Raw genomic sequence first — 16,327 nt, forward strand, 5'->3', positions numbered from 1 at the left:
CTTTACCTTCTAAGCACTTAACCATCTGGTGTTGATTAAACCATTTCCCTTCTCCAACCCCCCTTGGAATTCAGCCCCTCACCTCGCTCCTGCTGCCCCGGGAAGTGTCAATAATCCATAAATAATCAATAATTCAGAGGGCTGCAGCTCTGGCAGCTCTGCTCAGCCAGCTGCTGCTGCCCAGCTCCTATTTCAGGGCCCAAATTGTTCATAAATTTCCCATTTCAGGCCACAAGTTGTTTATAAATTTCCCATTTCAGGGCCCAAATTGCTCTTCTCTATTCCCGGAACGGAGCAGAAATGCAGGAAAAGTCCAGGCAGGCTCAGCTCATTCCTGCAATTGTAGCAGCATTCAATTTCCCCATTCTTCCTCCATTTCCCCTGATTTTCCTCCCTGTTTGCATGAACACCAGCCTCTTTTTCTTCTCCACAAAAAGGGTCTGTGACCTCTTCCATCCGTTTTTCTCGTCATCCCCTAAAAACAGCTCGGGAGGCTGAGACACAAAGCAGCTGCTGTGGGGAATTGTTCACAATTTCATCCCCAAAATGCTCCTTTTAAAGCCCTTTCTGCAGCAAGGAGTGAGGGAGGGACAAGATCCCAATTCCCGAATGGATTTTACTCAGTGAGGGACAAAATCCCAATTCCCAGCTGGATTTTACTCAGCGAGGGACAAAATCCCAATTCCCAGCTGGATTTTACTCAGTGAGGGACAAAATCCCAATTCCCAAATGGATTTTACTCAGTGAGGGACAGGATCCCAATTCCCAGCTGGATTTTATTCACTGAGGGACAAAATCCCAATTCCCAGAGGATTTCATTCAGTGAGGGACAAAATCCCAATTCCCAGAGGATTTTATTCAGTGAGGGACAAAATCCCAATTCCCAGCTGGATCTTATTCAGCGAGGGACAAGATCCCAATTCCCAAATGGATTTTACTCAGTGAGGGACAAAATCCCAATTCCCAGCTGGATTTTATTCAGTGAGGGACAAGATCCCAATTCCCAAATGGATTTTATTCAGTGAGGGACAAAATCCCAATTCCCAGAAGGATTTTACTCAGTGAGGGACAAGATCCCAATTCCCAAATGGATTTTATTCAGTGAGGGACAAGATCCCAATTCCCAGAAGGATTTTACTCAGTGAGGGACAAGATCCCAATTTCCAGCTGGATTTTATTCACTGAGGGACAAAATCCCAATTCCCAAATGGATTTTATTCACTGAGGGACAAGATCCCAATTCCCAGCTGGATTTTATTCACTGAGGGACAAGATCCCAATGCAGTTTTTCCTAAATAAATTCAAATTTTCCTGAATAAATCCCTTTGGAACCCCAAAGCCCTGAGGGAAACCCCACAGCAAGGCCTCACAAAATGCAGTTTTTCCTTACAAAATCCCACTTTTCCTGGATAAATCCCCTCGGAGCCGCAGCTCCAGCCCAGCTAAGCCTGCGGGGGGTTCTGAGCCGGGTTTATCTCCAGCAGCCGCTCCTGCATCCCTCGGTAGCCATGGCAACGGCCCCGTGCCCATGGCAACGCCAGCAGCATCCCCGGAGCCTCCCCCGGGATTCTGCTCCGGGTTTGGGCTCCTCCTTCCCGGGCCACAGGCTTTGGGATTTAATCATGGGGTGATATTATTAAAATATAATATAATATGAAAATTTAATATAAGAAATATAATATAATATAATATAAAAATATAATACAAAAATAATACAAAATAATATGAAAATAATATTAAAATAATATAAAGATAATATAAACATATAATATAATATAATATAATATAATATAATATAATATAATATAATATGATATATAATATAATGTAATATAATATAATGTAATATAATATAATATAATATAATATAATATAATATAATATAATATAATATAATATAATATAATATAATATGATATAATATAATATATAAAAATAGAAAAATAAATATTAAAATAAAAATAATAAATAAATATAAAAATAAAAATTAAAAATAAATATAGAATAGAATATAAAAGATTATATATTATATTATATTATATACTATTATTATGAAATATTAATTTAATAATTAATTAATATTTGGTGTATAAAACTCCCCTGGAGTCTTTATAAAGGGCCTCGTGGGCATCTCTTCCAGGGTCAAAGGGGACATTTAATGATGGATTAATAGAATTAAACAATAAAAATATATTATATTATATTATATTATATTATATTATATTATATTATATTATATTATATTATATTATATTATATTATATTATATTATATTATATTATATTATATTATATTATATTATATTATGTTATATTATGTTATATTATATTGTATCATAATATATTATAATTTTTTTTTTTTTAATTTTTGGTGTATAAAACTTCTCTGGTGCCTTAAAGACAAACTTTATAAAGAGCCTTTCAAGTGCTGGGAAATTTCCTCTCCCTAAGAGGATTTGTTGGGTTGAGTCACCTCGTCCTCCCCGAGAATCCAGGTCAGGGCAGGAGAAAACTTGTTCAGTCCTCAGGTGAATAAACAAGGTGGAGACCTGGGCCAGAACCCGCTGCAACAAAGAAAAATATTGTTAAAAATAGATGTGAAAGTTAATTTTTATCTTATTTTTAAAATTATTTTTCTTATTATTTAACTTATTTTAAAAATGAATTAATTAACTTATTTTTAAAAACCTGTTCTTTAGATTTAAAATTATTTAACTTTTTATTACTTAATTAATTGACTTATCTATATTATATATATATAAATATTATTTTAAAAATGATTTCTCTCATTATTTAACTTATTTTAAAAATTAATTAATTGATTAACTAATTTATAAATATTATTACTTGGTTTAAAAGTAATTTCTCCATTTCAGTCTATCTCCTGACTTAAAAAAAAATTAAAAATTAAAAATTTAAATTAAAATCTGCATTTTTTGGGATCCAGCTCTGCCCAAAACCCCTTTTCCCAGGGGGAAATCTGATTTTTCCTGCCCTTTTCCTGCCCTTTTCCTGCTCTTTTCCTTCCCAGCCAGGAGAATCACCAAGAATTCCCCTCCCAGGATTGAAATCCCGAATTTCCGCGGCTCCCTGTGTCCGAATTTCCAAGCCCCGAGCTCACCCGGGGCTGCACCGGGAGCTCCCGGGCCCATCCCGGGACATTTCCGTGCCTCTGACCTCACCGCTGGCACCTGATGTCCCCGATCCCTGCCAGGGGTGGCAAAATTCCAAATAAATGGGAGGAAAAAAAAAAGGGAGAAGCTCCCTGTGAGTCACGCGTGACCCGGGGGGAAAAAAGAAAAAAAATCCGATTTTGCTGCCAAGGAGCGATGGAATTTCGGGGGAGGTTCTGGGAATTTCGGGGGAGGTTCTGGGAATTTCGGGGGAGTTTTTCTGGGAACTGAGGCGTTTCTGGGAGAGGGTTTGTTCCCGGAGCCTGGGCAGGAACGCTGTGCTTGGGGACGCTGTGTTTGGGGTTTGTTCCAGCAGAAAAAGGAGATTTTTCTGCACAAGGAGCCCTTTCTGGAAGGGCAGGCACAGCAGGGGATTGTTGGCGTTGTTGTTCCCAGGCACTGCAGTTATTTTTGTCTTTATTTTTGCCTTTATTTTAATTTTTATTTCAATTTTTATTTTATTTCAATTTTTATTTTATTTTTATTTTTATTTTTATTTTTATTTTTATTTTTATTTTTATCTTTATCTTTATCTTCATTTTTATCTTTATTTCAGTTTTTATTTTTATTTTTATTTTTATCTTTATTTCAGTTTTTATTTTTATTTTTATTTTTATTTTTTTAATTTTTATTTTTATTTAATTTTTTATTTTTATTTTTATTCTTATTCTTATTTTTATTCTTTTTTTTTATTTTTATTTTTTTATTCCACTATTTATTTTTATTATCTTTATTTTAATTTCAATTTTTTTAATTATTATTTTTATTTAAATCTTTATTTTTATTTTTATCTCCAGTGCCAGGCTGCAACTGGAGCAGGCAGCAAACAAGGACTGGCTGCTCCCATCTCCCACCACCTCATCCAGAAAGAGCCTCAAAAACTCCATTTTTCCCCACTTCAAAGCACTTTTATTACCAATTTTTGTCCCTAAATTCAATTTTTTTTCCCCAAACGAGCATTGTAATGTTATTTTTAAATAAAAGCCTCAAAAACTCAATTTTTCCCCACTCCAAAGCACTTTTATTACCAATTTTTGTCCCTAAATTCAATTTTTTTGCCCCAAACGATCACTATAATGTTATTTTTTTTAATAAAAGCTGGTTTTGTCTTTGGGGGGGACCGAGGCGTTCCGGGGCTGTGTCCCCTGCGGTGACGCCTGCCCGGCCTGGCTGAGGAGCTGAGCCCGGGGCCGGGGCTCAGCTCTGCCCTGAGCGGATCGGAGCAGCTCAGGGACATTTATATCCCTGGGATAAAGATCCTGACCCTAAAATAACCATAACCCCATTTATTACCCGGGGATAAAGATCCTGACCCTAAAATAATCATAACCCCAATTAATGAACATTTATAACCCCATGGATAAAGATCCTGACCCGAAAATAACCATAACCCCAATTAATGAACATTTCTGTCCCTGGGATAAAGATCCTGACCCTAAAATAATCATAACCCATGGATGGACATTTATAACCCCATAGACAATGATTTTAAACCCCAATGGATAAAGATCCTGACCCTAAAATAATCATAACCCCAATTAATGAACATTTATAACCCCATGATGGACATTTATAACCCCAATGGATAAAGATCCTAACTCTAAAATAATTATAACCCCATTTTTTACCCCATGGATGGGCATTTATAACCCCGGGGATAAAGATTCCTAACCCTAAAATAATTTTAACCCCAATTAATGAACATTTTTAACTCCATGGATGGACATTTATATCCCTGGGATAAAGATCCTGACCCTAAAATAATCATAATCCCTGGATGGACATTTATAACCCAAACAGATGAACATTTTAATCCCAATGAATGGATATTTTTAATCCAAATAAATGAACATTTTAATCCAAATGGATGGACATTTTTATCCCCAATGGATGAACACTTTTAACCCAAATAAATAAACATTTTAACCCCAATAAATGAACATTTTAGCCCAAATAAATGAACACTTTAACCCCAATGGATGGACATTTTTAACCCCAATGGATGAACATTTTTAACTCCAATAAATGAACATTTATAACCCCATGGCTGAACATTTTAACCCCATGGATGGACATTTTTATCCCCAATGGATGGACATTTTTAACCCCAATAAATGAACATTTTAACCCCAATAAATGAATATTTTAGCCCAAATAAATGAACACTTTAACCCCAGTGGATGAACATTTTTAACCCCAATAAATGAACATTTTAACCCGAATAAATGAACATTTAAACCCCAATAGATGAACACTTTACCCCCGTGGATGGCCATTCTAACCCCAAACGGGTTAAACATTCACCGTGCCTTGCAAAGCCAGGCCTGGCTGAACAAAATCCCTTCCAGCGAAGCCAAAGAACAAAACCCAACACGAAATGAACGTGGGGCCGCGGAGGAGATGGACTTTGCTCCCCCGACACCTCGGGCAGCATCTCCTGAGGAAATCTCCTGCCACCACGACTGCTGGGCACCAATCCCACCCTGGATGCAGAAGGGCCAAAGCTCCCGAGAGGAGGCTGAGATTTTGAAACAGAAATTTCACCCCGGGATGCCAAAAATCCATTAAAGAGCTTCAGCCCCGAGGAGCTCCGCAATGAATTAAAAATCCATTAATAATCCATGCTCCTGCTTGGTGTGCAGCTGGGAGCTGGCAAAGTGTCTCTGTCGATGCAAACGGGATTTTTGTTCCTTGAAAAAAAAAATTGTTTATTTTTCAGTGCTGACCACAGCACAATTATCAGTAAATGTTCTTTTCATTTGAATAATTTTCCCTTGTTGTTGTTCTCCTGGAATAAATTATTCCGGCAAACCCCTGATTTTTAGATTCATGCAGGATTAATCCACCATTCCTGGTTTCTTCCTTTTCCTTGGCGTGGCATTTGGATGAATATTTAAACCCCAACCATCCAAATATTTGGGTGAATATTTAAACCCAAACCAGGAGCCATCTGCACATCCACGCTCGGAATGAATCCCTGCTGCAGGGCAGGGCTTCCCCAGACCTCAATCCTGCTTATTCCATCTTCTCCTGCCTGCATTAACGTTCGTGTTTCCCATTTCCCTGCCAGGGAGAAACCACTTTAATTTCATTTTGTTGAAACATAACCCAGATGGACACAGCGGAGGAAAAATCCCTTTTTTCCATCCAGAGGTGGCCCAGGACGGTCGTTCCTGGCCCAGCATTTTTGGGCAGCCTCGGGAGGGTTTGGGGTGGGTTCAAACCATAAAATCCTGGGATTTGGCTTGGAAGGGACCTTAAAACCCATCCGTGGCAGGGACACCTCCCAGGACACTTCCTAAAAGTTGGGAAAAACCCGAAGATTTGGGGAACCCCCCCATTCTGGCCTTCAGATCTCTGTCTATTCCACTCCTGTATCTTTACCCACCAAACCCTCCCCATTTTTGGGATTTTTATTTGCTTTCTGTGGCATTTCCTCCCGTTGGGTTTCAGGATTCCTGGACACAGTTGGAGGTGGCAGGAGCTCTCTGAAGCTTTGAGAGGCAAACCCCTCCTTTCTCCCAGAGCTCTGGAGTTTGATTTCCCCTCCACCAGCCCTGGGAGCAGCTCTGCCCCACGGGATCATGGATTTGGGGCTGCAGGCAGCAGCTGCTAAAAGCATCCTGGCCTCTCCCACATTCCAGGAGATTTCCAGCCCGCCCCAAACCCTGGTGCATCTTCCTTTAAAAATATCCAAGCGTTGGGATTTTCCAAGGTTCCCAAAACGGCCCCAAACCTCCTCATTCCGTTCGGTATTTCTTCAATGAACCACCAAGGTGTTGCAATTTCCCAGGATTTTCCAAGCCTTGATATCCCTTCAGTACAAAATCCAAATGCTGCGATATTCCAGGATGTTCAAATCAGCCTCAAACCCTGATAATTCTTCCATAAAATCATCTGGGTTCTGCAGTTTACCAAGATTTTAAATCAGCCTCAAACCCTGATAATTCTTGAATAAAACCATCCATGTTCTGCAGTTTTCCAAGGTTTTATAATCAACCTCAAACCCTGATAATTCTCCAGCAAAACCATCCATGATCTGCAGTTTTCCAAGGTTTTAAGATCAGCCTCAAACCCTGATATTTCCTCAGTATAAAATCCAGTTGCTGCAATATTCCAAGATTATATCACCAGCCTCAAACCCTGATAATTCTTGAATAAAACCATCCATGCTCTGCAGTTTTCCAAGGTTTTAAGATCAGCCTCAAGCCCTGATAATTCCTCAATAAAACCATCCGTGTTCTGCAGTTTTCCAAGATTTTATAATCAGCCTCAAACCCTGATAATTCTCCAATAAAACCATCCGTGTTCTGCAGTTTTCCAAGGTTTTTGCATCAGCCTCAAACCTTGATAATTCCTCAATAAAACCATCCGTGTTCTGCAGTTTTCCCTGATTTTTAAATCAGCCTCAAGCCCTGATAATTCCCCAATAAAACCATCCATGCTCTGCAGTTTTCCCTGATTTTTAAATCAGCCTCAAGCCCTGCTAATTCCCCAATAAAACCATCCGTGCTCTGCAGTTTTCCAAGGTTTTAGGATCAGCCTCAAGCCCTGCTAATTCCCCAATAAAACCCCAACCCCGCGATTTCCCGGCTCTCCTCCGCCTGCGGCGCTCGGGGGATGCTCCGGGCGAAGCTTTGGGGTGAAGCCGCGGGTTTCGGGGAGCCGCCCGCGGCTTTCCCGGGGGAGCGGCACGGGTGAGGGATGACGATGATGATGATGATGGTGATGATGGCTCAGCGGGGCCGGGCTGCTCTGGAGCAGCTCCTCCCTCTCGCTATTTATTCCTGCGCGGAGCTCCGCGGCTGAATCACCTCGGAGCGAGCGCGCAGCGCCTTCCCAGCCGGTGAGTGCCGGGGAAAAACGGGACCGGGAGGGGAAAACCGGGAGGCGAGGGGGGTTGGAGCCCCGGGGCTGCGGGGCTGCCTCTTTTCCTGCCCAAAAATTGACATTTCCAGCGGCTCCTCCAACGCCAGCGCCCTGCTCCTGCCCGGTTCTTGTTTACTCAGCGTTTGCTCAACGTCGGGAATTTCTCCTCCGAGGGTTCTGCCTTTCCCCCGAGCGCCAGCCGCTCCCCCGTTGTTTGGGGAAGGGAAAGAAAGGGGCGAGGGGGAGATTTCTAAACCCAGGCGTGGCATTTTCAGGGAAAATCCGATTTATTTTCCAATTCCCCCGAACCCCAGGCCGGGATTTTCAGCGCAGGAGGGTCCGGACTCCCCCGTGCCCGAGCATCTTCTCACCGCCACCTTCCCCGCTCCCTCTCCGCCTCCCCGGGGACCTCCCCGAGGTTATTTCCAGCCATATTTTGGCACTCGGGTGTTGGTTTTTCCCCTGCAAGCGAAACCTCCTCCTTGCCAAGGCTGAGCACGTAATTGCTGCCTCCATTTTCCGCTGCGGGAGCGCAGGGTTCCTCCGGCACGGATGAAAACCACCCGAATTAATTCCTCATTTCCAGCATCCGCCGGGCGCGCCAATCTAGGCGAGGAAGGTCAAAAAAAATTCAAAAAAAAAATCCCTGTGAAGTCACTCGATCTGTCATTTAATATTAATGCCATGGTCAGGCCATAAATAGCACCTCGAGAAATCTGGGATTTTTTTTTTATTTTTTTTTTTTTTGTCCGGGGGAAAATCCCGGATTCCCAGGAAGCAGCTCCTTCAGGGCTTTGGCCGGGCAGCTCATTTATTTGGGGCGCGCTAATTAGCGCCCGTATCCTGTTTATCAGAGCAATAAAGGCAATTAGAGCAGCAGCTCAGCGCTGCCAGATCCCTGAACCAGCCCCAAACCCCGCGATTTCCTCACTAAAACCATCGCAGTGCTTTGCCACAACCCCTCTCCAACCAGGATTTTTAATTTTTAATTCAACCAAGGCCCGGTTTTTAACCCCTCGGAGTTAATTTTTAATTTTTGATTTTTAATTTTTAATTTTTAATTCAACCAAGGCCCGGTTTTGAACCCCTCGGAGCTCACAGCGGGGAGCGACACCTCCAAAAATCTATTTAAAAAATGCCCATTTCTCTGGATTTTCCTCCCCATGTCTCGTTTTGCCGAGCACCCGAGGAGCCGGGTGTTTTTTCCAGCCTTTTGGCTATTTTTAACCCCCCTGATCTCATCCCTGCCCCCAGCGGGTGGGTGCTGCGGGGTGAGGGAGGCGAGGAACCCAAAGCTGCTCCTTGAGCCGGGATTTTTCCATGAAGGAGCAAATCCCACACCTGGAATTCCTCCCCATCCCCCCGAGGTTTTATTCAGGGCCTTGCCAACGATCCCACCCAAACCACTGGGCTCGGAGGGCCTTTCATTTCAATATTTCTGGATATAAACCCAGATTTCCGCCTGGAAAAGGGGAGAAAAAAGCGTCACTAAGAACCCAAAGAGATGAATTTGATTTTTGTGGCCCACAAATCCGTGTCCAGGTGGCAACAGAAGAATTTCTGCCTTCAGCAGGGGCTCCTTTGGCCTTTTTGGCTGTAGGAAAGTTCAGCATCTCCTGCCTGTGTTATGATTATTCCTGGGACAACTCCATAATCGCTGGAAAAAAACAAATTTAGGACCCAAACCGAATTATTTCCACAGGCAGGAAGGCGCATCCAGGGATGCTGAAAAGCCCACCCACGCTTTTTTTGGGGGGCAGGATGGAAAATCCCTTTTTTATGGCACGTCGAACCCAGTGCCCCTGGCATTGCCAGGAGGCGTTAAAGAGGTTTGGCAGCTTGGGCTTTTTGGGGTTTTTTTGGTCTTTGAGGTGTTTTCCAAAGGATTTGCAGCCCCGGGGGGGATTGTCCCTGGGGATTGTCCCTTGTCCCGGCCGGATTATGCACAGAGGGGTGAAAATGGGATTTATCCCCCTTGGAAATGGGATTTATTCCCCCAGGAAATGAGATTTATGCCCCCTGGAAATGGGATTTATCCCCCACAGAAATGGGGTTTATTCCCCAGGGAAATGGGGTTTATCCCCCCCGGAAATGGGATTTATCCTTCACAGAAATGGGATTTATCCCCCCTGGAAATGGGATTTATCCTTCACAGAAATGGCATTTATCCCCCCTAGAAATGGGGTTTATTCCCCCTGGAAATGGGGTTTATTCCCCACCGAAATTGGGTTTATTCCCCAGGGAAATGGGATTTATCCCCCCTGGAAATGGGGTTTATCCCGCCTAGAAATGGGATTTATTCCCCCTGGAAATGGGGTTTATTCCCCCTGGAAATGGGGTTTATTCCCCCTGGAAATAGGATTTATCCCCCACGGAAATGGGATTTATCCCTCACAGAAATGGGGTTTATCCCCCACAGAAACTGGGTTTATTCCCCAGGGAAATGGGATTTATCCCCTCCAGAAATGCGGTTTGTCCCTCCTAAAAATGGGATTTTTAGGATCCCCCGGGCAGTGTGGGAGGTGCCCGGAATGCCAACAGCAAACTGGCATTCACTGAGTCACTGCGTGCTGGCAGAGTCTGAGTCCCAAAAGTGCCCATTAATGAGCAGGAATTTGGGTAAAACACGCAGATTTTGGGAAAAGAACCCCCCGGGGCCTGGCTGGGCGTTGCCTCCCTGCAGCACCAGAGCCCAAAAGCTTCGGGGCTGGGCTGGATCCATCCTGGCACCGAGGGTGGCACGCAGGGATCTCGTTCTGCCCACGCTGGGTAGGGCGGGCTTGACAAGCGGGGTTTTATCTCAAAATCGGGTGGAGCAATTTCTCCCCAGAGCTTTTCTTTCACCACTTGAAGCTGCCATTGCCAGCAGGGGTCCTGTTGGGGGATATATAAAAACAACAACAACAACAACACCAAATTAAAAAACCCCAAAACACGAAAACAACAATAAAAATATATATAATATATATATATTTCTACACACAAATATAAATATAAATATAAATATAAATATAAATATAAATATAAATATAAATATAAATATAAATTTCTATACATATATTAAAAATAAATACATACATATACATATATTAAAAATAAATACATACATATACATATATTCCTATACATACACTAAAATAGAAATCAATGTATATACATCTATAAATACATATATTAATATATTAAAAATACATATATATACACATATATCAAATATATGCATATATAGCTATATATGCATATATGTAAATAGATAAAAATAGATAAAAATAAAACAAGCATATATACAATAATAATACATGTAAATACAAGAATAAATAAAAAATATCAATACAATAATGACTAAATTTTTATATATATACATATATATATAAATACACATACACACATATCTATATCAATATCAATATCAATATAGATATAGATATATAGATATATAGATATAGATATAGATATAGATATAGATATAGATATAGATATAGATTTTTTTTCCAAAAATATTTTATATTTAAGTATAAATGAAGGGTCTGGGGTGGGGATGAACACACCTTCAGTCCAACGCCGTTCATTCTGCAGCCGTGTTTGCGGGGCCCAGCCGTGTTTCTGTGCCCTGCCCTGACGTGTCCCTGTCCCCGCAGCCATGGCCCGGCTCCTGGGCACCTCCTGCCTGCTGCTGCTGCTCCTGCTGGCCGTCTGCACCGACCTGGCCTGCTGCAAGAAGGGCAAAGGCAAACCCGGCTGGGGCGCGGGCAGCCGCCAGCCCAGCTACCCCCGGCAGCCCGGCTACCCCCAGAACCCCGGCTACCCCCACAACCCGGGCTACCCCCACAACCCGGGCTACCCCCACAACCCCGGCTACCCCCAGAACCCTGGCTACCCGGGCTGGGGCCAGGGCTACAACCCGTCCAGCGGAGGGACTTACCACCAAAAGCCGTGGAAGGCGCCTAAACCCAAGACCAACTTCAAGCACGTGGCGGGGGCGGCGGCGGCGGGCGCCGTGGTGGGGGGCTTGGGGGGCTACGCCATGGGCAGGGTGATGTCGGGGATGCACTACAGCTTCGACAGCCCCGACGAGTACCGCTGGTGGAGCCAGAACGCCGCGCGCTACCCCAACCAGGTCTACTACCGCGACTACCGCGGCCCAGTGCCGCAGGACGTCTTCGTGGCCGACTGCTTCAACATCACCGTCACCGAGCACAACATCGGCCCCGCCGCCAGGAGGAACGCCTCGGAGGCCGCCGCGGCCCTCAACCAGACGGAGGCGGAGCTGGAGACGCGCGTGGTGACCAAGGTGATCCGCGAGATGTGCATCCAGCAGTACCAGGAGTACCGGCTGGCGTCGGGCGCGCGGCCGCGCCCGGCCGAGGCCTGCCTGCCGGCCCTGCTGCTCCTCGTCCTCCTCGCCCTGCACTAGACCACCCTAAACCTTGCTGGTGTCACCCGTGTCCCCCCCTGGTCTCGGTTGGTTTTGGTGAGGAGCCTCCGGTTTGGGCAACGGGATGAGAATTTCCTTTTCTGCCCCGTAACCGCGGCCTTCGCCTCCTCCTCCTCCTCCTCAGGGCCGCCCCGAGAGGGACCAGGCCGAGGGGGAGCTCTCCTTGGCAGGAGCTTTTCCAAAAATCCTCGTGGGTAGCGGGCAGGGTCTCATCTCGGCCCCCCCGGGGGGGTCTCGGAGGGGCTTTTTCAAGCTGCCAGGTTGCAATTTGAAGCGTTCCATCCTAAAAAAAGCCCCTTCCCCGTGTACATCAGGAGCTGCCGCTCCACCCCCTGCATGCTGCAAAACCCCTGCAGCAACTCACCAAAATAAAGTCATTTTTTACTCCCTGCCACAGCCAGGCTGAGGCACCGGTCGGTCTTTAGGGGCAGAAAGTGCTGCTGAATGCCCTAAACACCCCCAAAAAGGTGTTACAGCCCGGGAAAAAGCTGGTTTGGGTGCTCCAGGTGCCAAGTCGTGCTCACGCTTCGGCACCTGGGCCTGAAGGACGTTAAAATGCAGCACAAAGGATTCTCAGGGGGGCCAGGCACAAGCCTGAAACCAGCTAAACCACGCCGGTACAGCAAACAGCACCGGGAAAAACGGGGCTGGGAAGGGAGATGCTTTTAAAAAATCACATTTGCGAGTAATCCCTTTGCCCTGTGGAAGCAGCGGGTGGAATTCTTGCTGCTCGAGCTGTAACACCCGCGGCGCTGCGTTTGATATCTCTCGTGTGTTTTATTTTTGCAAGGCACTGAATAACACTGTCCTAAACGAGACTTTTTTTTTTCTTCCCCCTTTTTGCATCGTTGTAAGCTAAGTGAAGATATATATTATATATATATATAAAAAAAAATACCTATAAACAGAGAGCAAAGAAGCCTTTTGGGACAGCCACCGGCAGAGCAGGGCTTTGAGGTGCCCGTCCTTCCGCGGATGTTTTGTAACCCCGTCACGCTGCATGCCCGCCGGGATTTGCCGTGCTGAGCCTTTTCTAAGTGTTCCACGTCTGGTACCAATTAAAACGGATCAAGCCAAGGTGCCCGGCAGCCTCCTTTGTGTGCCAGCCCCGCGGCATTTCTGCATTTCCCGCATTTCTGCATTTCCCGCATTTCCCTGAGGGAGCTTTTGTTCCCTTCCAGCCCCAAATTTGGCCCAATCCCCACAGTCCCAGTTAACCTTTTCTCCTCCTCTGCTCCCACCGATGGCACCGCTGCAGTCCAAGAGTTTTCTAATTTCTGTCTCATTCCACTTTCTGTTCTAATAAAGGAGTTTTTACATTTGCTGTTTCGGTGGCGTTAAGCCCGACCCAAGCCCTGCTTCATCCTGGGATCCTGGACACTTAATCGTGGGATCCTGGACACTTTGTTGTGGGATTCTGGAGTGGTTTGGGTTGGGAGGGACCTTAAATCCCATCCAGTGCCACCCCTGCCATGGCAGGGACACCTCCCGCTGTCCCAGGGGCTCCAGCCTGGCCTGGGGCACCTCCAGGGACGTGGGGCACTTCCAGCTGCTCTGGGAATTCCATCCCCGCTCCTCCACCCTCATTCCATCCCAAAATCCCATCAAATCTCCCCTTTCCCAGTGGGAGCCATTCCCTGTGTCCTGTCCCTCCATCCCTTATCCCAAATCCCTCCCCAGCTCTCCTGGAGCCCCTGCAGGGCCCAGAATGTGCTGGAAGCTCTCCCTGGATCCTTCCCTTCTCCATTTGAACATTCCCAGCTCTCCCTGGAATTTCCCTTCTCCATTTGAACATTCCCAGCTCTCCCTGGAATTTCCCTTCTCCAGAACACTCCCAGCTGTCCCAGCCCAGCTCCAGGTGCGCTCCCAGCCCTGCAGGTGCGCTCTCACCTGAGCGGCCCCGGGCAGAGCCCCCGGAGCTCGATGCCAATCCATCTCCAAGGGATTTATTTCCATTTATTTCCATTTATTTGCATTTCACACCGGCAGGACCCCTCCTCCGACAGCCCCGGCTCTGACCAGCTGCGGCCCCGTGGGAGGAGGAGAAATTCCCCCAAAAGCAGCAAGGAAAATCTTCACCTCGTCCAAAGGAAGGGAAAAAATTGATTGGTTTTAAACGCCCACATTTCCTGGGATGAACTCATGGGTATTTCCAGGAGGAGGCACCCAGCACTTGCACCATGAACTCCCCTGGGGAGGGTTTCACTACAAATTTCTCATTTTTAACCCCAAAACCTTCAACTCCCTCCCTCCCAGTCATGGGAAACACATTGAGGAGCTCAAAAATAACATTTTCCCCTCCCTGCACAGGCAGCCCCTCGGTTTTTTAACCCTCCACGGGGATTTTTGGAGCTCAGCAGGGAAGGTCAGAACTTTCCTGGCTCTGGGAACACCCAAGTGGGGTGACACTCTGAACCCTTGTGTCTTTTAAGGACAGCTGGATCAAATTACCCCTCTGCAGTGATCTGCTGAAGCAGAGAAATTAATGAACTAATGAGCTAAATACTCCAAATCCTGCAGCGTGCACAGGAGCCACGCATGGAGGAGTTTCTGAATTACCAGGGTGGTAATAAATGCACCCCAAAATGTAAATACACCCCAAAAATGTAAAAACTCCCCCAAATGTAAATACCCCCCAAAATGTAAATACACCCCAAAATGTAAATACACCCCAAAGTGTAAATACTCCCAAAAATGTAAAAACTCTCCCAAATGTAAATACACCCCCAAAATGTAAATATCCCCCAAAATGTAAATACACCCCAAAAATGTAAAAACTCCCCCAAATGTAAATACCCCCCAAAGTTTAAATACCCCCCAAATGTAAATACCCCCCAAAATGTAAAAACTCCCCCAAAGTGTAAAAACTCCCCGAAGTTTAAATACCCCCCAAAGTGTAAAACCTCCCCAAAGTGTAAAAACTCCCCCAAAGTGTAAATACAACAAAATCTGATTTTTTTTTTAGAGTTTTCTCCAAATCTCTCATCACACAGCCCTTGGCATCCCCCCAGATACCCCCCAAAGTGTAAATACCCCCCCAAACTGTAAATACCATAAAATCTGAGGTGTTTTTTTAGGGTTTTCTCCCACTCTCTCATCACACAGCCCCTGGCACCCCCCCCTCCCCAGATAAACCCCCCCACCCGGGCAGACCAGCCCAATACGTTTTTCCTGCCTGGAAAAAGCCCTAAAAAGGGGAATTTTGGTGCACAGTGCCCGGTTTGCAGGGAGCTGGAGGAGGAATATTCTGATTTAGAGGCTCGGAGTGCGCCGGGAGCCCAGACCTCGGCCGGGGCTGGTTTTATCCCTGCGGGCTGGGAATCCCGGGCCAACAGCTCCATCTCCCGTCCGAGCCGGGTGAACATCCCAAAAATCCGCTCCGATCCCCGGCTTTGTGCTGCCCCGGAGCAGGGAAATTCCTGGATTTGGCTTCTCCCTCACCTGGAGCAGCGCATCCCCGCCCGGAGATTCCCAGGGCCAAAACCCACGGGTTTGGTTAAAATCAGCGGATGTCTCAAGGCCAAACTTTATTGCGGGCTGAGCCCCCCTTTCCCAGCCCGCAGCCCCCTCCCCGCAGTCCCGCCGCTCCTCGGGGGGAAGGAGCGGCTCTGGGTGAGCCGAGAGCCGGCATCGCTTCCACAGGTCCTGGCAGGGATGGGTTTGATCGCACAGGTCCTGTCCCGGGTGGGATCCCTCCGGTCCCGGGTGGGTTTGCAGAATTCATCCAGTCCCGGGTGGAATTGCAGGATCCATCATGTCCCGGGTGGGTTTGTGGAATCCACCCGGTCCCAGGAGGGTTCGCGGGATCCATCAGGTCCCGGGTGGGATCCATCCAGTCCTGGGTGGGTTTG

General features: G+C 45.8%; 1 protein-coding gene across 1 annotated transcript; it reads left to right on the forward strand.

Annotated features, from left to right (window-relative positions):
* The first annotated feature begins 7,869 nt into the window (after positions 1–7,869).
* Positions 7,870–13,795, forward strand: PRNP (prion protein (Kanno blood group)). The gene is made up of 2 exons (XM_064400350.1): positions 7,870–8,018; positions 11,680–13,795. Exon 2 carries the CDS (start codon positions 11,682–11,684, stop codon positions 12,453–12,455), a length of 774 nt encoding a protein of 257 aa, XP_064256420.1. The 5' UTR covers positions 7,870–8,018; positions 11,680–11,681; the 3' UTR covers positions 12,456–13,795.
* Positions 13,796–16,327: the final 2,532 nt, after the last annotated feature.

Source organism: Passer domesticus, chromosome 28, assembly GCF_036417665.1.
Source record: "Passer domesticus isolate bPasDom1 chromosome 28, bPasDom1.hap1, whole genome shotgun sequence".
Classification (NCBI taxonomy): domain Eukaryota; kingdom Metazoa; phylum Chordata; class Aves; order Passeriformes; family Passeridae; genus Passer; species Passer domesticus.